This window comes from Lissotriton helveticus, chromosome 2_1 (genome assembly GCF_964261635.1).
Source record: "Lissotriton helveticus chromosome 2_1, aLisHel1.1, whole genome shotgun sequence".
Classification (NCBI taxonomy): Eukaryota; Metazoa; Chordata; class Amphibia; order Caudata; family Salamandridae; genus Lissotriton; species Lissotriton helveticus.
In genome coordinates this window covers 768,248,631-768,272,726 of record NC_136059.1, presented here as the reverse complement: position 1 = coordinate 768,272,726, position 24,096 = coordinate 768,248,631, and the positions used below count along the sequence as shown (strand labels likewise).

Below are 24,096 nucleotides of genomic sequence, written 5' to 3'. Positions count from 1 at the left end.
TGGCGTCACCCAGGGAGGCGGGTATATCCACACGTTTCAGACTGGTCCAATTTAAAGTACTACACAGGGTTTACTATACTCGCACAACACTGCACAAAATACGTAGGGCGGAACATCCATACTGTCTGAGGAATTGTGGGGAGGAGGGTACGCTGTTCCATACTTTGTGGGATTGTCCTACCTTACAAATTTACTGGAGGCGTGTAGCACGAACGATCAGCCAGACACTACAGACACCATTCTCACCTGACCCTCGGGTATGCTTACTGAATGTGTGGGGCCCAACTGACCTGTCACCGCATGGAAAACGCTGGGTGGTCATTGGTGTGATGCTGGCAAAGCGAGATATAGCACAGAACTGGGGGGCGCCGACTACTCCGACATTGTCGCAATGGTGCAGGAACATGGATATGCTTATGGTAACAGAGAGGGCGATTTACAAACAGAGGCTTAATCCACGCAAATGGAACAAAACATGGTCACCGTGGAACTCATATAGAGGGGATATCTGTGAGCCTTTGCCTGAGGATGAGGATGCAGATAGCTCTGGGGAGGATGAGGATATGGAGTGATGTCAGGAATAAAGGGTTGGGCTTAGAGGGTTGGGAATGATCGAGCCCCAGATACTGAACATGTTACAGGATTATTTCTGACAGAAAATGTGGATACTGATTGTTGAGCCTCTACTACCGCTAATGATATCATTGATATATAAAACGGACTGTTTCAATTGACCCTTTTAAGTAGTATGTTTAGAGTTGGGGAGAAAATGAAAAAAAAAAATTGAAAAGTTGCTCTACTGATTGAATGCAGCTGAATGTTGACGCTGCGGTATACAATGAATATGTACCTATGGTTATTGTGTTGGCAACAATAAAAAAAATAAAAAAAAATAAAAAAAAATAAAAAATAAATAAATAAAAATAAATAAATAAAATGGGCACATGCCCCAGGGCAATGCCCCTGGGTGACGCCTGAGGAAGGCAAAATAAATAATATTTAGTATTCACTCCTACCTACCGGCATCTGCTCCTCAGGTCCCATGGCTGGCTGTCTGCCTTATGTGGCATGACATCCCGAGCTTAAAGGGGCACCCCCTACAGAATAAACATGTTAGACAAAAGACCATGCTTGTCAGGAATTATTAAAATGTAATTTTCTTACCTGGGACCAATTAACAAAAATGTTAAAACAATTTTGGCAGGTATGTAGTAGGTATTCGTTCTTTTTTGTGCATTTGGTCCCTCGGTTAACGTGTAGCCCATAATATGGCTGTTAAAACAACCCAACAATTATGTAACCAAGCTTTCGGAGAGTGAAAAGGAAAGAATTGGCAGTAGATTTTGAGGCATAATGGCAAAATAAAAACCCGCACAGCATGATTCAAAGAGGAGAAAAAAGCAGAAAAGCACGACTACCTGTCAATTTACCTATTAAAAAAATTACCATTTATTTGTACCAATAACTTTGAACTAGAAGGGAAAGCGTGGGTTGGTGAGAAGTTATGGCACACTATAAAAACCTCTTGATAACTTTGCTTGTTAACAAAATGATTATTAATAAAGCTTACAGTAACTTTCAAATAATTCAGCAGTCCAAAGTAACTTGGATTTAGTGTTAATGCACACTGTATTTTGCTATGACTCTAGAAGTCTTTCAAACAGCCACTGTTTCTTTCAGACTGTTTACAAATAATTTACAAAGTCTAAAAGCTAACAATGAAATGAGAACATGTTTACTAGCATATAAACTGAAACACAAGACATGAATGAACAGAAAAGTAATTTTAGCCATCAAATTACTTTCTAGACTTTTAACTATCAACACTGGGTAAATTCTACTTACCGAGGATGAGCCCAACATTGACTTTGGCGATCTTATTATGCCAGCTATGGAGTGGCGAAGAGTATCAAACTTTGAAACACGTTCTTTCTTCTCCTAACCAGGAAAGACACAAATAACTGTCATATCAGAAAGAAAAGGGCCAGCTGAAATAACTGAATGAGCTGATAACTTTGTATAGGTGATTTGTGTTTTCTTGTTTTTTTTAAACACATCTTACACAATCACATTTACACTCCTACAAAGACGACACGAAATTCAGGTGAACACTAAACAAAACAATTCTTGGCCTGCCGAAGAATTCAGGAATAATAATGGGTGGGTATTTGAACCTCCTCTCCTTGGAGATACTATTTTAGACAGGATGGTAGCTTTGCCGGAGCAGCCAGGCTTCACTCAGAGGCAGTGTGTAAAGCATTTGCACACAACCAACTGTTATACAGTGAAAACTCTACAGATGGACACCACACCAGTTTTAGAAAAATATCCAATATTTTATTTGTGCAAAACAAGACCAAACATGATAAAAATCCACCATACAGTTGTTCGAAATACCAATGAGCAAAAACAGACTTAAAATACAGTTCCCTGAAGTCAATAGTCTGTCCGGGGCTATCCAAACAGTTATGGCTGACCGCGGTATCTTGAGCCAACTACGGTGTCTGGAAGACCAGCAAAAAAGAACCTTTATAAATGTAGGGCGTCGGGAACCTTGTGGTGAGCTCCGAAGAGCCAGCGTCAGCAGACGTCTGTCCCGGAGGTCAGTGCAGGAGTCATCTGGCCATTGAAGTCACAAGTGTTGCAGATCGAGCTCCGTGCAGTTGAAGTCGAGAGCATCTGCGTTCATCGGGGATGGAGTGCGTAGTGCAGTGGTACGGCGTGCGGTGTCCTAAGGTTGCGGTGGAAGCAGCAGCTCGGGAACGGTCGTGCAGTGGCATCGGTGAGACCAGGGCTGCGGTGTGTAGTGGTGAGGTACTGGCAGGTCACGGTAAGCAGCAGTTTCGTTGCTGAAGCACTGTTGTCGGCTGACGTACCAGAGTCGATGGCACCGGCAGGCCAAAGCTGGGGTGTGGGACGGGGTGGTGCTTGGTGTAACCTACGAGCTGTGTCCTCAAACCATAGTGCAAGCAGCGGCGTCTATGTCGGCGTGGAGCGTCTTCGGCAGGGATACCAGAGCAGCCGTGGGAAGCGAGGCGGTGCAAAGAGCGGTGCCGACAGGTCACGGTGCAAGCAGCGGCTTGGAGTCGTCGGTGAGACCAGGGTTGCTGTGTGAAGTGTGCCAGAACCCGCTGCGGTGCCTTCAGGACACAGAGCAGTGGCGTCATTGACGGCATCTGGTTACTTTTTCTTCTGTTGCAGCACAAAACACCCAGTTCCCATTGATGGTAGCAGATACACTTGAAGTCTTGAAGCTCTACCTCAAGCCCTTGGAGAAACTCAAACAAAGAAGTTGCAGAAAGTTCAGTCCAGTCCTTTCTCTGCCCAGGACAGAAGCAGCCACTGCAGGCCAACGCAGCAAAGTGGTAGTTCCTCCTCACAGCTTCTCCAGATCTTGTTCTTGGCAGGTTCCTTGATCCAAAAGAGTTCTAAAGTCCTGGGGTCGGGCCCCAATATTTAAAACACATTTACTCTTCGTGGAAAGGGTCTCTGAGCCCAGTCAAAACAAGTACTTCCCTCTATAACCCAGATTCACTACAGAAGAAGAAGACAGCATTGCTTTTACAACGTATGTCTTTACCACGCATTTAAGGAAGTTCAGGGATGTGGGGGGGTCTAAACCCCACAAATACATTGTTATATATATATATATATATATATAGATAGATATATATATGTGTGTGTGTAAAGGCATATGTTGCAAAAGCATATGGGTTCCAAAAAAATGGAGGGTAGAAAATGTGTGGTAAAAGCAAGCAGAGTATTTCCCTGTGTTGTTCCATCGTACAACCTGAGTCACCCAGGAATGACAGGACACACCTCAACCTCTCCTTTTGGCTGTCTACAGTGAATGCACATCCCCAGCCCCTGTCAGTCCAAACCCAGTCAATACACAAACCAGCAGAGGCACACAGAATGGTTAGGGAAGAAAATGCCCACTTTTCCAAAAGTGGTATTTCCAATCACATAATATCAAAATCATCTTTACTAAAAGATGCATTTTCAAATCCCGAGTTCAGGCATACTACACTTTATTTCTCTATCTTCTCCGAATGGAAAGTTGGGCTTGTAAGATGTTACCCAATGTTAGCCAATGGAACAGATAGCCTCTCAATAGGGAAAAACTGAATTGGCAGTATTTCACTATCAGGACATGTCACACACACCAGGACATGTCCTACCTATCACCTACACTGCACCCTGCCCATGGGGGCACCTTGGGCCTTCCTGAGGGGTACCTTACATGTAAGAAAAGGGAATGTTAGGGCCTGGCAAGTGGGGCACTTGGAGGCGACATGGCAGTAAAAACTGCGCAGACACGGCAGTGGCAGATCTGAGACATTTTGAAAGGCTGCTTGTGTGGGTTTCACAATCAGTGCTGCAGGGCCACTAGCAGCATTTGATTCACATGCCCTGGGCACACACAGTGCACTGTACCAGGGACTTAGTAGTAAATCAAATAAGCTAAACATGGAAACATCAATCAATATATATATTTAATTTAAATGGTGAAGCATATGCACTTTAGCACTAGATAGCAGAGGTAAAGTGCCAGCGTCCTAAAACCAACAAAAACAAGGTCAAAAACAAAAGTTATGGGGTGAACCCGCTGAAAAAGCCAAGTCTAACACTAACAGAAAGGGATTCTATTTCTATTCACACCTACACAATACACTCTCGTGAACAGACTACATGTTGGCTACCACTAACTGCTCTAACCCGAAAATAAAGGCAATAGAATCTCTGCCCATGCCTGCAAATCAATATGAGTAATAATCTCCAGTTCCCCAATTGGGAATAAGTCATGGAGAACAAACAAGGAGATTCTAAATAACCAGAAGGCTGCAGCACAAATAACAAAAAACATCTTGCACTTTATCCAAGAGAACACGGCCCAAACCTATCCCCTGAAACTTTAAGGAATGCCATTAAAGACATAATCAGGGGAGATATGATCAGAATTATGTACAGTAAGAATATAAACAAAACATAGAGAACTAAATTAACTAGAGGACAAAATTAAGACACTTGACTGCTAACTAATACAAAGCAACCCTAAAAATACCACAGACCAATTAAAGATTCTGAAATATAATTACAACAAAATTATTAGAGGAAGAGCCAACCAATGGATCGATAACCTAAAAGCTAAATAATGTGCAAATTCACCAAATCTAGGAAAAATCTAGCAGGATATCTCGGAGCCCAATAAAATAAAGTAACCATCTCAACAATAAAAGATAAGTCTAGACATACTATATCAAATACCAAAGAAATCTTTTGTGAATACTACACTAAGCTACACAACTTAAAAATACATCAGACTGAAAAAGACAGCCAAACATGCCTAGATAAACGTAATCTCTTCTCTACAAATAACAAAACAAAAACAGTAAACCCGAAATTGTAAAGGCAATGTCAGCCCTAAAAAATAAAAAATGTCCCAGGCCCGGACAGGTTCTCTGCCAGCTCCTATAAAAATGTATAAATCCAATTAATAGAGCATATGGAGCTTCTCTTTAAACATTATGTGTTTACAAGCTCAACTGTTGATACCAGTTCAGAAGCCAATATATTAGGGATCCACAAGGAACCATATAAACCAAAAACTACAGACCAGTATTCCTACTCAACGAGCTTTAAAATTTACACTAAAGTTTTAGCTACTACACTTAAAAAAATCCTGCGTAACCAAATTCCTCCTCCCCATACGGGTTTTTGGAAAAGTTAGACTGCAGCCTGACAATTTTCAAATATTTACACATGTTATAGAAAGTACAAAATCTCTTTAATCAGGTTCAATGACCATGGCAATAAATGCTGAAAAGGCCTGTGATAAAGTCTGATAGACCTTCCAAAGACCAGTAATATGTCAGTATAACCTAGGACCAACCTTTGAAAGAATAATGTTTGTCCTTACAAGATCCTACCCACATGCATTAGAATCAATTATTACCCAGCAAAGAAAATCAATCCATATCAGGGTACAAGGCAATGCTGTCCCCATTCTCCATTCTTCTTCTAACTAACAAATGAATCATTGCACACAGACATCTGATTTAACCTCCATATCCAAGGCATTTCATTCAGGCCAGAAAAACAAAAAGTAGCCACCTACAACCAACAGTGTGCTAATATTTTCAGAGATAAGCCAAACCAGCAATATTAGAAATCCTTCAATCAAATCATATTCCCATGCTTCAGTTTACTCACTAAATACAGAGAAAACGGAAGGGTTCCCTCTAAATCCACTTCGAGTCCCTAAGATAATACAGAACGTTGGCCTGAAATGGCAAAACAAGACGATCAAATATTTAGACATTCACTTCACTAACTTCCTACAGAACTGGAGAACACATTGAGAAAGCTCAACATACAAAAATCCCAAATTTAACAGAAGCCTGGTTCAACAAATATATAACATATTGAGGTAGACCAGTGTGCGTCACAAAGATGATTGCTCCTTGACTTAACAGAACCATTAGCATATTCCCACCAGTACTATCCCAAAACTTCTAAAATACACTTAATACAACTATTTCGAAATTCATATGGAAAAATAAATAAAAAAAGAATCCCAATGTACACATTTGGAAAAAATAAAACACAGGGTGGTGCTAACCTGCCAAATTTCTTCAAATTTCAAGTAAAATCCATAGTGAGAAAAGCCACACATTGGCGACAGGAAGACTACACAATACCTGCTGCGATATTGGCCCAATTATAAGAATCTATTTAAAACCATAACCTCAATTGCATCACTCATCATAAAACACTTAAAAGTTGATCACAAATCCAACATACTGAAAGACTCCACATGGCGCCTCAAATATCTAGACACACTATCTACTAATAATATCGAAGGCTGAATCTAAGCATACATATGGGGCGACCTGTTATTTAAAATAGATGGGAAAAAAGTACTCTAGGAAAAATGGATACAAAAAGCAATCATATATGTTAAGATCTAGGCTTGTTGGACAATCCTGTATCTTTTGCAATGATTTAAAAAAAACACAACCTACTAAATATAGAAGTTTGTAAATTTCTACAAATGAAAATGTCCAGCAATAAAATTAAGAAACCTCATACACTAGACCGAATGAACCTAACAAGACACCTCACCCTATTAGGACATATCGCTTAAAAAAAGTATAAACTAATAAACACCAATAATGCTACAAGTAGTAACCACATACGAACAAAATGGGACCAATCCTGTATTAGGGTAAACTTTTAACCTCCTCCTGACTCACAAAGGACAATTATATATGGAAATTCATAACCAAATTCAAACTTTCGCCTCTTGTTCCCATGCAAATTCTGGGCATTACATAGATAATTTTGGATCTCATACAAGCTAATTAAGTCTGGCGTTATACTTTTGACGACTGTTGGAATTGCAAGGAATCCAGAGGATACCCAGAACACATGTTCTTCTATTGTAAACTTCTAAACTCATTTTTAAAAGATATAGGCCACACGGTAAACAAGATATTCCAAAATAGACCTACAACTAAGCCCAATCATTATTGTACCAGCACCATGGATCATTACTTTCCCTCACTCCATCAATGTACTCAAACAACTTCTACAAGGTATACTATTAACACTAGCTGTTGAAAGCATCACCTGTGAATGGAAGAACTAGAATAGCCCATCACACCATATCTGGTGGGTCTAGGTGCACTTCTGAAGAAGTTCTAACAATATAATATAATCATAATAATATAAAAATAAGACTTCATGCCAGCTATGGTCCATATTGAACCTATATTTACGAAAATCAAAACCATCTTGTTCCGTACCAAACATATCTCACTAGCCTACCAGTAATTCTCCACCAGTTTACACTACTACTACCACCAATCAGGTAACAACCAGACTCATAACAATAGATTTACTACCTACACCCAGATTGTCCCCCTTTACCGCTTCCTTTCTAGCTACTCTATCTCTCCCTTCTCATTTCTCTCTCTCTCAAGGAAAGCTAAACACACCTACACTTAATGCCTTCTATACCCAACACAATGGAGAGCGATGGCCTTTTACAACAAATATCTGTAGCTTCTTCTAATAAATTGTTAAACTACATAAGATATTGTCTCAAATATGCATGCTATTCTTGTTTTGTTTTATAATAAAATACAATAAAAATCTTATGAACTAAAAACACATTTATTGTTTTTATAAGCGTGATAGCAATACATATCTCCTCTTCTTTATGCGTACATATAGTCTTATCTGTTTGGCTTATTCAAAAAACCCACTATGGTACACTGTTTTAAGTAACTCATATCAACTATTTTCTTCCCAATTCCCTCCCTCCCCTTCCACCCACCAAACCAATTAAGAAAATAAACGGTTTCTGGGGAACAGCTTTATTTATTAAGGTGAGTCTTTTATGGGCAGTCTTTAAAATGAAGTCCACGATTTCACCAGGATTAGGTAGATTTCCCCTTTTCTTGTTCGTTCATGCACTACTCCAATGTTACGTGGGCTTTTGTTCCACCCTCAGAATTCAATAATGCAAAAAGCTCAGCGATTCCAAGTAATAGACGTATGTAATTCTGGGGATACCTATTGAAAGGTATTCAAGTAATGGATGCTAGATCTTATCAAATTCTTGGGATGTTTCAGATGGGAGCTAGATTCATTCTGGGTGAATGAGTTACTTGTTTGGACCTGAAACAGATCCCTCCGCACGGTCAGTCTCCTGCCCTCTAGAACGCAACTGTGTTGCATCTAAAGCCAGGGTAAAGTCAGAGTTATTTAATACCAGGCTAAAAGGGGATGGACATTTTGTGCCATGGGAGTCCCATGTTTCCTTGAGCAGTCTCAAAGTCAGACACATTGGCCACTTTTGGTTAACTTGGTTCGGGACCTAGATCAGGTTCCACGACGGCCTACCCAGTATGTGCATTTTTATGATAGGCCAGTGTCCAGTTTCCAAGACTGACCATTCAAAGGTAATGTGCAACTGAACTGCTGCGAAGAAGATCCTTATCTTATGCCTGAAAGGCCCACTGCACCTGATCACCAAACTACCCGCAGCAACCTTTCTGGCTATTCTCAGCTTGCTTTTCTGCCATACAAATTTATCACATGCTAATTGTATCTTGCACATATTTTGCGTTGGTATCATTACCAGCAAGCCTCAAAGAAGTACATTTATATTGGGACGACGTTCATCTTCTGGGCTGTCGTCCTTTTCATCTATGACAAAAACATCGGTTCCCATCTACCCAAGTTGCTCTTTATTTCTCTTATTGGTTTTATATAGGTTCTTTCTTGAAGTGTTGATGAGATCTGCACTCCTAGGAATTTAATGGCATTTTGGCCCATTTAAACTGAGGAATCCTCTAATTTGCGATTCTATTTAAATTCCCAAGATTTCAGATTTAATAAAACTCAACTGAAACCCTGATACTCTTTTGTACTGCTGTAAAAGTTGGATGACCGCCTTAACTGAATTTACGAGATCCACTAGAGACAATAAGAGCTTGTTCGTGAAGAGGGGTATCTTATGGATGGAACTCCTAATGTTCATTCACAGGCTTTTTGGGGACTGTTGTATTAGTTTGGCTAGCAGTTCTAATGAGAGTGTGAAAAGTATTAGAGATAAAGGGTGTCCCTGCCTTCTCCCATGAGAGAGCCTAAAACTGCCTGACTTCTCTCCGATAACCAGAATTCTGGCCTTTGGTTTCTTGCATCTATCCCATATGTATTTTGATAAGGTACAATCCTCATCTTGTCCAGTATCTGTTGGAGAAATGCCACTTAACTTGATTTAATGCTTTTTTTGTTAATCAACAGTATTATCTTCGTTATGGATAGACTACTTGCCTTCTCGATCACATGCAAGACCTTGCGTATATTATCAAAAGTCTGGAACGCATATTGGTCTGGGTAAATTAAAAATTGCATACACCTTTCCAGTCTGTTCACCAGCACTTTTAGATACTTTTTAAAGTCTGAGTTGAGAAGAGACATTGGTCTGTAACTCACTCATTGTTTTTTAGACCGGTCTGGTTTATGTATCAAAGTTATGTCTGCCGCACAGAGCTAATATTGTAAAAGGTGTTAAACAACCGGACCAGCTTGGGGAGGGGGGCAGCAAAGATGGCAACCGTTTCTACAACCCACTGGTCTGGCAACTGGGATACTAGACAGAAGATTTTTAAATAAACCTCTCTACTTCTTCACATGCGATTTCCCTCTCAAATTTTGTGTCCTGTGCTAAAATGGGCAATTGTGTGGGTGACAAGAAATCAGCTAGTGCACGAGGAAGGGGAATAACTACTCTAATATAGTGTCTGATAAAATATGAAAAGGGTTTCCCTTTTCTTGGTCTCAGTCCTAGACAAGATCCCATCTTTGCATCAGGTATTCTTCGAGTGCCATCTTTAGCCCGCCTCAGCGGTACCTCTAAAAGCTTGTGAGCATATTTGACTTTTTCATAAAATTTCAGTTTGACACAAAGGAGGGTTTTTACTGACCCTTCCATTAGAAGTAAACTGAGTTGGTTTCTTATTTTCGTCATGTCTCTAGCATCAGAAAGAGTTTACCTTCCTTATACTGCTGTTCCTTTATTTTTAGATCAGCTTCATATTTTTGCTAAAGCCTATATGTGTCTTTGTAGGATTTTAGTAGCTTTATTCCTCACTACCACCATGACGGTGTCTAATGTGATAGCCGGAAGCTTATCGGTATCTAGTTCATATTAAGGTACATGTCTATGTGTTCTTTCATCTCCTTTTCATGAGCCTATCTTTATGAATGGATAAATCGAATTTTCATGATCTTCTTCTTTTTTAATATTCACACCACGTTAAGTTCCTTATTATAAACTATAGTGTTATAAGGCCGATCTCGGTGTTGCCTGTCTAGATCAGCAGTGCATCTGTTCCCTAAATCTGGGTCATTCTGGAAAACGTTCATTTCTTCTTTCTTGGGTGTGTTTCCCTCCATAGGTCAAATGATCTGCTCCTGCCAGTAAGGTCTAGAGGGCTTGAGACATTCTCTCATCTGTGTAATGATGTAACATAGCCTTTCCCAAATATGGGTTATATAGCTTTTAAATTCTGTGTTCATCTTGTTTCATTTGTCAGTGCTTCAAAGACAGGGGTCAAATATCAAGCTATGTCTTCTGAGAACTTATAGCGTATTCTTTTAAGATAAGATAGGTGTTTACTTTTCTTTCCCGAACTACAAAGTGAGAGGCGTTTTTAAAGTGAATTATGTGACAATCTTGATGGAGTACAGGTAGTGTGAAAGAAAGAAATGTAGGATGTGTTTTTTGCAACAGGCAAAATGTAATTACTTGCAAATGAACTGCATGCATTCAGGAATTAGGAAAGCAAAACTGAAGCACTTTTATGGAATTCTGATGTGTGCTCAAAACAGAGATTTGAATGGGATGAAAACAAATCAAGACACTTTACTTGGTGATGCACAAATGATAAATATTCAGAGTAACCGGATTTTCACACATTATCATTTGAGTGCTATATAGTTTTATCAGTAACATTTTATTCTCTGTGCAATATCAGGGGCCATTGCTTTAGAAATTGTGCTGTCTGTAAATAACTATGCCCTACCCAACAATGCTTTAGTCTAAGTGCTATTTCGTCGCTTAAAGTAGTTTACTGTAAGAGAATTAGAGACTTGATTATCGAAGATGTATCGCAGGCTCTTTTCGCATTTTGAACTTTTGAGTCTAGCATGTTTTAATGGTTTTCAACAACTCTTCTCTAATATTTTCTCATACTGAAAAATGTACTCCTGGAAATGTACTCCTGACAATGGCAGATGTAGACCTTCTTCCAGAGTTGGGAAAAAAGGGGTTGGAGGGAAACTGAACTTGCAAACACACAGATTTTTGCATGAGCAAATCCACACATGCATATTTGCTCAGTTCACAAGTATTTTCTAGGAGTACTATGTATAGCTGCACTTAATGCAAGGACATATACCATGGGTGCACTTTTGAGATTTTTTTTAATAATTGGGCCCCTAATTTGGTCTGGCGTTGACTGTGAACTTTTGTGTTTATTAACATTCTGTTTATCTCTTTGTATCGGCTGGCTTCACTGTGAGTGACAATATTCTGCTCTTTCACAAGGAACATATCAGCATACAAAGTAGTTTTGTTTAGTGCCAGTAACTACTTTGGCAGTGTGTGCTTTTTGAGACCATAAAATAATGTTTGATTTTGCCAATGTTTGTTATAATGGTGAGGGCCCGGCAGCTCCAACACCAATACGGTTTAACAAAAACCATCCCCAAAAAAGTCACACATTGACAAACCTAAAAAGCTGACCACCGATTTCAGCCCTACTGGCTTTGCCAATGCTCTTTTATTTTTGTTTTCCATAATCTTATTGAAACAGATTATACTGATTTTCCATTATGATTATTTTTGAGTAATACTAGCATGCATCAACACGTTACTAAAGGATGCTGCAAAGAAAATGCACCTGAAATTTTATAGTAGTTTATCAAAATGTTTTTCTTGATTTCATTTTTTATGAAAATTTAATTTTGAGAGCAAATAATCATCAATCTTGCTTTCAAGCTTCTGCAAATATTTGCATCAAATCAGAGAGCATTCTGGGAGCATAATACATAGCCTCATATTGCCAAACTTTAAAAACGTGTGTACACATTTTTATACTTGATCCACTCTTAGTAGTGCAGTCAAAGCTTACAACATGTACTTAGAGTTCTCACCATAATACTAAAGGCTTTCAATTAATGAACCATACATACCAGTGTGAATAGCATTAAAATATCGACAAACATATTACCTTAACTGCAGACAGTGCCCTTCCCTGATCCATAATGTGGTACTGCAAACTGGCAGCCAAAGGGATTGTGCTGCAGGGGGTTAGGCCTACTTGTCCTAAGGATAAAATACACATGGCAACTTGTTGCTCATGACCCCAAACAATATGTCCTGGGCGTCAAGCTATAGGAATTCCATATTCCTGAAAAAAACTATTTTTTCTATGCTAAATGCTTCTCCCTGTCCCCCTCACTCCCTGAAATACCACATAGAAAACCCTGAAGTGCACAATACAGTCCCCTCAACCTGCGTTGAATGCCCCACTAATCTTTCTTGCTTTTACACCAGCTCTGTGCCTATGCCCAGATATTTACACCCAGCTGGGGAGTCACTCATGAGCTCACAAAGCCAGTGTGCACCTTCATAGGTAACAAAAACGGGTAAGGGACACGAAAAATACGTCTCACCATGAGGTGGCTAAAAGCCTCAAGACACTCAATTTAGACCGCCTGGCATTAAAGTGGTTGAGTAAAAGTAGTGAAAAAAATAATGTTCGAAAAATGTATCATGGGACGTACATTTTGATGAGATGATATACCAGCATACAGCTTTACACTTCCGTATTCTTTAACTCCTAGTCCATAAACCTACTTGTTAATAAGTACAAGATAATTTTGGGTTAAGTACAGTACAAAACAAAGTGAAGTTTAATAGCCCAAGAACATTTTGGTGCACAAGTACATTTTGGCAGTCATTTGTTATTGGGTATTATTTTATTTCAAATTCCACTACAGAAGGGAAACTGGTTTACTAAAATATGTGCAGTCTGCCTGAAACCTATTTGCATATTTTTAATTATTTTTCATGTTAATTGAAGACAAACCTTTTCCTAAAAATGAGTCACAATCACTGAAGTAACAAATTACCGATAATAATATTTGCATTGCATTTATTCGATGCTTAATTCCTTATCCAGCCCTCATTGATGTTGTCAACAAACTATGAGAGATAACTATTTTAATTGCTTGATTATCCAATTAGTTTTAATGCATTTTGTATAAAGATGAGTAGCGACAGTACCATTTAATAAGCTATATTTACAGTGGAGAAAGGCTTATGTTTTATTCAGACTTGTTGCCGCGCAGTGAAACAGATTCAGATTATAAAAAGTGTATCCACAAACAATGCTTTGTAGAGAAAAATGTATTTTGTGGCAACCATTTCCTGGTCCATGAAGTATGCAACCTTCAAGACAAAGGAGAGCTAAGGGGCTGATTACGATGGCGGACGGACTTCAGGGAGTAGGACCGCCCACCTACAAGGCAGAGGTGCAACAGGGGCAATCATGATGCGACCCCCACCATGGCAGTCGCACTACCTATTTTTTACATTGCAGTGGGTGTTGCTGGCTGCAGCACCCGCCGCAATGTAAAAACAGCACATGTAACATTTCCTTGAACCATGTGGCAGGCACCATGTGGTGCCTGCCACATGGTGCAGGGAAATGTGGGGGGGAAACATAGGTGCCCCCAACCCCTAAACTAAAGTGCCTGGGTGAAAGGGGGGCCAGCTACAGGCCTCCAAAGTGCATCCCCGCCAGCCTTTGCATGGCTGGTGAACCGCCATGGAAAAGCGGGCGGGAATGAACCATTGTGATCCCTACCAGGCACCACCAGCATTCATGGGAAAATGAGGGCCTCCGCAGCTCCGGTGTGCTCAGCGACCTTATCGGATGCAACATGGGAGGCTGTTCGTCGATGGCTCATCTGAAACTTGGACTCATCAGCTTTTTACCGAAACTTTTCAAAGATGTAAGATATTATTTAATGTTTCAAAAGCAGGTAAGTCGTTGATAGAATAGTCAAAATTGTTCCACAACCAAACACCTTAGGCTTCAAGATTCCATTCTCCATGCCTGGAGTTTCCGACCCCCATGGTCTTTATGATATGCCGTGCAGAAAATGGCCTCAGGATGGCGGCGAGCCCGCCACTGACAGCCTGTCGGTGGGGGGGTTCACCATCATCCAGTACCTCGCAGCTACTTCTCCAGCAGGCATTTTCTAAAGAGCAACCTGTGTCACCAAAGTCAACAACATCAGAGAGATCCTTATAGTTTCAGACAGATTACAGGTCTGCGAGCTATTATAAAGATTGTTGGGAATGTTTCCAAGAGACAACTTCAGGGTAAGCCTGGCATTTTTTATGACTATGGGTCAGGATTCTGTGCTAAACATGGCACTGCGGGTGCACTGCTGGACGATAAAGACATCTTGAAATTATTGATCAAAAGAGCATCAGGATGCTATTTGACCTCAATTTGTCATATGCTTTGACTGAGTGAACCACAACATTGTGGTTCATTGGCTTACTTCAGTAGCCAATGTCAGCAGGCTATCTGCAAACTAGTTTACATTTTTTTCCCAATAAAAGATAATCCACCTAGAAGAAGAAAAGTCTTAAACTAACATTTTTATTAAGCATGGGTTGCAGAAGAGATCCTGCTTATTTATTAGATTTCCAAGACCACTGATTAGTATCATACGAAACTACAATCTTAAACACCAGTATTTGGCCAACTGCACTAACTGTGTAATCAGGGTAGCCAGGAACAACTCCAACTCGGCATTTCTTCATGTCTGAAAGAAATTTACCTATGGATGCCAAATGTTTCCTGACAGTTGCATGGCAGTAAAAATAAGATACTTATATTCGGAACTGAGATCAAAATAAAACTGCTCTTGGACAGTTTCCATTAAAAAAAAAGAAGTCTGGCTAAACAATAGGGTAGCTATAGAACCCAAAAGACCAGCAAATAACAAGTATTATTCACCACTCAAACTGAGGCAAATAATATAATTTTTTCAGACAACCTTCTGAGGACTCCTTATTGGTTCCAAATTCAGTTTAAGGCTAGAATATAGCAAAACCATAGGGCAATTTATCCATTCGTAAAGAGCGCAAAATATGACAGTACAGATTGCAGCAGGATTAAGGAAAAAAAGATCCTGAAATTAGAAAAGTCCTGTTTCGTCTGCCAGTGGAAGGATGAATACAATTCAAATGCCAGTGTTCCTATTTAATTAAGGTAATCCGTGCTGCCCCATATCTTAAAAACAAAATAAAAACATATTGTCAATCCAGAACTCTACTCTAGAAAGTGATATTTAAGCACCCGAATTCACCCAAACATTCCAATGAAAGTGATAGAAGGTTCGGACATTTATAATCAAGATGGAATAAGAGTCTTCCAGATCAGAGTAGAATCCAATCTCAAAAATCTCTAGAATAATATCGAGATGTACTTGTTCTATAAGTGTTCCCTTCCTGACAACATTGCAATGACTGGCACTTAGATATGCTTTGTGTTAAGCATGACTTGCAAATGTCATATCAGAATACTAATAATAATAATGGTAATTGTAATATTAACGATTTTGGAAAAGGGTGGTGGTGATGGACAGAGTTTCTGAATGATGCAGAATACTCTTACCAAGTCAAGAGATCATGGTTTTAATCCATCACCGAAGAAGGCTGTGATGCTAGAAACCGGTCCCCGGAAGCTTGTTTCCTTACCAGTATAAGAATTGGCTTGGTAGTTTGGTTTGCCCTGTTCCCAGCATGCTCTGGGACAGGAACAGACTAATTTGCATATAGCCAGGTTCTGAGCTGGGATGGTGCATTGAGCTAAAAAACGGTAATGGATTAAAACCATGATCTCTTGACTTGGTAAGAGTATTCTGCATCATTCAGAAACTCTGTCCATCACCACCCCCCTTTTCCAAAATCGGTTATATCCACACTATGTGTGGGAGGGTATGCTCAGACGTGAGTCCCTTGCTCATTGCACCATCAGGATTCAAGCAAGCCGGGCCGAAGAAGGCTGTGATGCCCAAAAGACCAGCAAATAACAAGTATTATTCACCACTCAAACTGAGGCAAATAATATAATTTTTTCAGACAACCTTCTGAGGACTCCTTATTGGTTCCAAATTCAGTTTAAGGCTAGAATATAGCAAAACCATAGGGCAATTTATCCATTCGTAAAGAGCGCAAAATATGACAGTACAGATTGCAGCAGGATTAAGGAAAAAAAGATCCTGAAATTAGAAAAGTCCTGTTTCGTCTGCCAGTGGAAGGATGAATACAATTCAAATGCCAGTGTTCCTATTTAATTAAGGTAATCCGTGCTGCCCCATATCTTAAAAACAAAATAAAAACATATTGTCAATCCAGAACTCTACTCTAGAAAGTGATATTTAAGCACCCGAATTCACCCAAACATTCCAATGAAAGTGATAGAAGGTTCGGACATTTATAATCAAGATGGAATAAGAGTCTTCCAGATCAGAGTAGAATCCAATCTCAAAAATCTCTAGAATAATATCGAGATGTACTTGTTCTATAAGTGTTCCCTTCCTGACAACATTGCAATGACTGGCACTTAGATATGCTTTGTGTTAAGCATGACTTGCAAATGTCATATCAGAATACTAATAATAATAATGGTAATTGTAATATTAACGATTTTGGAAAAGGGTGGTGGTGATGGACAGAGTTTCTGAATGATGCAGAATACTCTTACCAAGTCAAGAGATCATGGTTTTAATCCATCACCGAAGAAGGCTGTGATGCTAGAAACCGGTCCCCGGAAGCTTGTTTCCTTACCAGTATAAGAATTGGCTTGGTAGTTTGGTTTGCCCTGTTCCCAGCATGCTCTGGGACAGGAACAGACTAATTTGCATATAGCCAGGTTCTGAGCTGGGATGGTGCATTGAGCTAAAAAACGGTGATGGATTAAAACCATGATCTCTTGACTTGGTAAGAGTATTCTGCATCATTCAGAAACTCTGTCCATCTCCACCCCCCTTTTCCAAAATCGGTTTTATCCACACTATGTGTGGGAGGGTATGCTCAGAGTTGAGTCCCTTGCTCATTGCACCATCAGGATTCAAGCAAGCCGGGCCGAAGAAGGCTGTGATGCCAGAAACCGGTCCCCGGAAGCTTGTTTCCTTACCAGTATAAGAATTGGCTTGGTAGTTTGGTTTGCCCTGTTCCCAGCATGCTCTGGGACAGGAACAGACTAATTTGCATATAGCCAGGTTCTGAGCTGGGATGGTGCATTGAGCTAAAAAACGGTGATGGATTAAAACCATGATCTCTTGACTTGGTAAGAGTAGTCTGCATCATTCAGAAACTCTGTCCATCACCACCCCCCTTTTCCAAAATCGGTTTTATCCACACTATGTGTGGGAGGGTATGCTCAGACGTGAGTCCCTTGCTCATTGCACCATCAGGATTCAAGCAAGCCGGGCCGAAGAAGGCTGTGATGCCAGAAACCGGTCCCCGGAAGCTTGTTTCCTTACCAGTATAAGAATTGGCTTGGTAGTTTGGTTTGCCCTGTTCCCAGCATGCTCTGGGACAGGAACAGACTAATTTGCATATAGCCAGGTTCTGAGCTGGGATGGTGCATTGAGCTAAAAAACGGTGATGGATTAAAACCATGATCTCTTGACTTGGTAAGAGTATTCTGCATCATTCAGAAACTCTGTCCATCACCACCCCCCTTTTCCAAAATCGGTTTTATCCACACTATGTGTGGGAGGGTATGCTCAGACGTGAGTCCCTTGCTCATTGCACCATCAGGATTCAAGCAAGCCGGGCCGAAGAAGGCTGTGATGCCAGAAACCGCTTCCCGGAAGCTTGTTTCCTTACCAGTATAAGAATGGGCTTGGTAGTTTGGTTTGCCCTGTTCCCAGCATGCTCTGGGACAGGAACAGACTAATTTGCATATAGCCAGGTTCTGAGCTGGGATGGTGCATTGAGCTAAAAAACTGTGATGGATTAAAACCATGATCTCTTGACTTGGTAAGAGTATTCTGCATCATTCAGAAACTCTGTCCATCACCACCCCCCTTTTCCAAAATCAATTGTAATATTAACAACACCAATATTGGTGGGTTTTCAACCGACCCAATAGCGATAGGTGGCTCGTCTTGGATGTTATTTATTAAATTCCCCAATTTGATCTAATCAATTCAGATTTTTAAACTAATGGTGTATTAGCTCATCTGCCCTCTAACCCTCTGAGCTACTCCTCAACAGGGCTTCATCAGCAGTGCTGCAATTCCCACCAGTGGCTTCAAAATCAGGTATGATATATTGCGGTCTAAGATAAAAAAAAACTCAGCCATGATGTAGTAATAGATCATGAAAGAGAAAAGGCATGGAGAATGGAACCTTGAAGCCTAAGGTGTATGGTTCTGGAACAATTTTGACTATTTTATCAACGACATATCCGCTTCTGAAACATTAGATAATATCTTACATCTATGAAAAGTTTTGGGAAAAAGCTGACGAGTCCAAGTTTCAGAGGAGCCATCGACGAACAGCCTTCCATGTTACCCTCTATTTCATTGGCAGCTCTCACAGTCCTACACCCTCAACCTCTGCTACACCTGTTCAAGGAATGCAACACATCAATGGGGTTGCTGCACGTGCTACCTGTGAAATTATACCAGTTTAATTTCAGGAACACTGCCCTAGTCGTCAAGAATGATATCACAGGAGTTTAGGGAAATTGTGAGCATTGGGTTGCTTTATCGCAGAACCCACATCCGACGGTGGTCCATCACTGTTTTTTTAACATGTTCAGCTTCTTCAAAACCCATACCACTGCTCACTGTGTTGAACAATATGGCCTTTTACTGAGGCCTATTAATTTTGGATGAATGTATCTATCCATTCTACAAATAACACAAGGGAAACCCGGGGATATATAGGGACCAAGGGTACATAATATTCTAAATGAGCAGAGGTCCCTATAACCAACAATCAATAATTCAATAGATTTAAACATGACATGTCTATGAAATCAAGTAAAACTACATTTATTAACAAAATAGGTCAAGTGGTGAATGGAGTCAAGGGAGACAATTCCAAAAAACAAAGCATTCTCAGGCAGTTACATGTGACACAAATCAAAATTATATTCTTCGTTACAAGGAGCATACAGCAGCAAAATCAGTCCTATACAGGATTATATGTACAGTGCAAGAGTTGACAACGTTTCGATCCTATAGTAATCTATATTATACAGCATCTTCAGGACATTACAATATGATACCTGAGAATGTGCTAAATAATCAATCACAATAGGGACGTAACAGGGAGAAAGAAAAGGGAAGAAAGAAAAGGAGAGGGTTATTTGCCAACCTAATGAGTCATAATAAATTCAATAAAAGGCAAATATAACAATAAAGAAGGGTGGGTCCACACAAGTCACATGCTTCTGATTGCCAAAATTAAGGTAACGGGCCGTCAGGATGATTCGGTAAGTTGAGTAAGGGTGGTAAGTGCCAAGGTCCTCTGTGCCAAGAAAGAGCTCAAAACATACCAGTAAAGGGGGTGACAAGAACGGCTGTCAAGGAAGTTGACAATAATCAAAGTAATGTCCAAGTTACAGGGGAATACACTGGGACCAATCACACCTAAAAGCAAGGATCAAAATGAATAGGTGGAGGGTTTATGCCTCAGAGGGCGACCCGTCACAATATTAGGCGAGCGCATGTTGCTGTATCGGCCTGTGGACGACTAGGGGAACCGGCTGCGCTACGGCTGCCTGACATGGAGCCGCTGGCGACCTGGGTGCGTATCGATGCTCAACTTCGGGGGGGTTCGATGGGCGGCGGGTCTTACAGATAAGATAGCACTATACGCGGATGATGTTCTGTTCTTTCTTACTGACTTGGACAGGTCGGGCCCCAGTTGATGCGCATCCTTCAGATCTCCGGTGAAACCTCTGGACTATATATGAATCCTTGCAAATCCACGTTGTGGGTTCTGGGAGGAGGGCCGAGGGTGGGAGAATGGGCCTCAGCCCTTCAATTGGCGACAGGAGGGGGATGAAGTATTTGGGAGTCATTTTGTCCGATGTCCCGGCTGTATCCAGAGACCTCAATCTGATCCCAGTGTGGGATCGTACTCTGGAAGATCTCAAGGTGTGGTTCTGCATGCCCTTAACGATATACGGTTGGTCGGCCATCTTTAAGATGGTGGCGCTTCCCCGTCTCTTTTACCAATTGCAAAATCATCCCTACCACATTTCACCCTTATGGTTCCGACAGGTCAATTCGGCGTTAGGAGGGTTTTTGTGGGAGGGGGGCACGGTTAGAGTAGCCTTACGCACAGGTTTCCTATCCATATATACCGGTGGTCTCTCTGCTTCCGATGTCCTCTCCTACTACCAGGCTGCACACTTGCTGGTCCTAAATGAATGGTGGTACGGGGATAGGGGGGACCCAGCCTATGAGGTGGAGTGGAAGCTAATGGGTAACAAATCTTTACACACACTACTATATTCAGCGCCGCTTCGGAAGACTCTGCCCCCGGCCACGCAGGTGGTGTTTCATGTTTGGAGGCAGGCCCAGAGTAGGAGGGGGCTCTCCTGACTCGGGAGACTCCTCTTTGGGGTAACGGACGTTTGCCTCAGCTGGTAGCTTTGCAGGACTTTCAGGGATGGGACTCTATAGGCATCTGGGTCCTGGGAGACGTGATGACTGACCTGACGCTTAAATCATTCCAAGATTTGCGGAACGAATATGGGATGATGCCACAATCCCAGTTTTTCCGATACTTGCAGTTCCGACACGCGCTGGCACCTAGTCTGGAGGGCCTGGAGTCTCTCCCTGATTTCAGCCCCATTGAAGCTACGGTCTTTATGGGGGAACTACCCGATCACAAGATTTCTCGCATATACTATGATCATTCATTGTTCTGCAAATCTGCAGCAGCTTAAGACGACATGGGAGGAGGATGTAGGTGAACTGGAGGAAGAAGACTGGGCGGAGGCATTGGCAAGTCCACGGGGGGCAGCAATAGCCACGCGCCTGCGTCTGATACAATTCAAATATTTACACGAAGTGTATTTTACCAGAGTGCGCTTGTGGAGGGCAGGAATGATTGTATCCCCGAGTGTCTTCGATGTGGTTCAGAGGATGGCGCCTTTTTGCACACAGTCGGGAGTTGTCTCTTGTTACATAGATTTTGGATGGGGGTGTTCTCCTGCCTGTCAGAAGTGTTGGGATGGGAGCTTCCCTGCACGCCGCGCTTGGCCCCGTTACATGTCATGGAGGGAGTTGGGGGCAATAGGTATAAGCGACACCTCCTGTTGTTAGGTCTCACTTTGGCAAAGATGGACATTGCCAGGGCTTGGAAGGCGCCCCGGGCTACGTCGCTGGCTGCGTGGAGGAATGGGATAGATTTTTGCATGGGACTTGAACAGCTGCTCTTCATTGCCAGGGGGAGTCCCCGCAAGCACTATAAGATTTGGAAAAGATGGGCAGACTATCGGGGACTAGATTTAGATCCGCCTCCGGAAGGGGATGTTCACTTGACGGATTGATGGGTGTGTGGAAGCCAGGCTTTGCAGGATGGCTGATGGGCTCTGTGTATGGTTCCAGAGATATACTAAATGTTTTATTGGGGCGTGGGCACAATCGGGGGGAGGAGGGAGGGATTTGTTCTATTATGGTTTTTTCAAGTCTATAAAAGTCAACGTCATTTTTTATTGTACAATTGATGTGTGCAGCAATCTTCGGGTTGCGGAGCTATGCAGCTTATGTGAACCGTGACAAATAAAACTTGTTTAAAAAAAAAAAAAAAAAATGAATAGGTGGAAATGAACATACACAAAATAGGATTACACAAAAGAGTCACTTGCTCACCGTGAGGAATTACAGCCAAAGCCTGCTACAGGAAAGTTCCCAAAAGTAGAGCAGTCGCATAATCTACAGCACTTGAAGAAAATTGGTAAAGGACAAGGGGGGCAGTTACATCCATAAACAATGGCATAAATAGATGTGCGAAGCTAGCAAGAGGATAAGGTGCAGTGAATTACTCCTATGGGAGCAATGCTTTTACCTTGGGCAAATGTTCTAGACAATCCAGAGCGCGTACCCAATCTGAGAACAGTTGAGAGATGACCGGCATACAAAGAATTAGATCGTGTTGTAAGCACTGTCAATTTCAAAATGTGGGAAGACATGCCAGAGCTGCCCACGTCTTCGGGTGTGTAAGCAAAGACGCTGAGGATGCCAGAGTGCCAGCGTGTTTAGTAAAAGTATCGGTAGGCACATGGACAAGGAAAGAGGATCACAGGAGAAAAACTGGTGCAACAAAAATGCAGCAGCAAAGGCGGTCATATTGGGGAGTGTAGCAGATCGATCAAAGAGGTGACCTAAGCAGGGATGCCTTTCTACCAACACACAAGGGAGTAAAAATTGTTAGGCCCACCAGAATAGAAATAGAGACAGTGAGAAACTGCAACAAAAGAGGAGAAAAGAAACGTGAAATAGTGCAGAGAGGCAAAGTTGCATATATACATTAAAAAAATAATACAAAAATAAAGCTCAAATCGTCAGGTTCTCCATAATAGAAAATGCAACAATTTAGAATTGCACAATGTGCACAGAGTTCAACAAAAGAGAAGAAAAGAAACACGTTAAATATTTCAGAGATGCAATGTTACATATACACAAAAAACAGTATCATACAACAGTAAATCCAGCAAGTAGGTCATCAGGTAGCAAGTACAGCAAGATCTTGATCAGGTAGCAATTGTTAACATATTAGTCCATGTTGGTAAAAATACTCAGTTCTGATTTATGCAAATTGTAGTCATGTGGAGAACAGATATTTACAGCATGGATGTCCAGTCCTTCATTTTATTTAGTCCTGTGTATAAGATGTCTGTGCGAAAATTCATTTCAGGTACTCCTTGTTCAGAAACACTTTAGTCTCATTTAGGTTACTTAACCACAGCAATGATTTGCCAAAGTAGGTCATTCGCATTATGATTTAGCTCCACAAAGTGTTCAACCAATGAAGCAGTCATGACCGAAGACCTAAGGCAACTCCTATGTTGCATATTCTGACACAAATGTTTTTGTGCAGTCTGTCCAATGGTTGCATGGACACGTGATGGCATGGAATTCATTTACAAGAATGGCAAGATTAGTTTGAAACAATTCTTTAACTGCAACACTGCCAATGTGGTCAGTTCCCTGATGTGGTTGATTATCTAGCATCTTTTCAGACATCATATTGTAATGGACAGGTGATGATCCTTGCATTACTATAGGATCGAAACGTCATTGACTCTTGAGCACGGACCCTAAACTGTACATATTAATCCTGTATAGTGCTGATTTGCTATTATATGCTCATTGTGACGAAGAGTATAGTTTTGTTTGGCATCACATGCAACTGCCTGAGTTTCTTCATAATTATTATGTTTTTTAAAGTTTTTTGTC

At 41.1% G+C, this 24,096-nt stretch overlaps 2 protein-coding genes across 23 annotated transcripts in view; one reads left to right on the top strand and one right to left on the bottom strand.

Moving 5' to 3' along the window:
- Nucleotides 1–24,096, bottom strand: part of FER (FER tyrosine kinase) — a 1,039,778-nt gene that overhangs the window by 567,042 nt on the left and 448,640 nt on the right. Inside the window, exon 10 of the mRNA XM_078675464.1 lies at nt 1,846–1,938. Coding sequence (XP_078531590.1) covers nt 1,846–1,938 — 93 coding nt within the window. The remainder of the gene's footprint in view (nt 1–1,845; nt 1,939–24,096) is intronic.
- The window catches only part of LOC144818244 (uncharacterized), a 273,766-nt gene that overhangs the window by 87,267 nt on the left and 162,403 nt on the right, over nt 1–24,096 (top strand). The window lies entirely within an intron of this gene.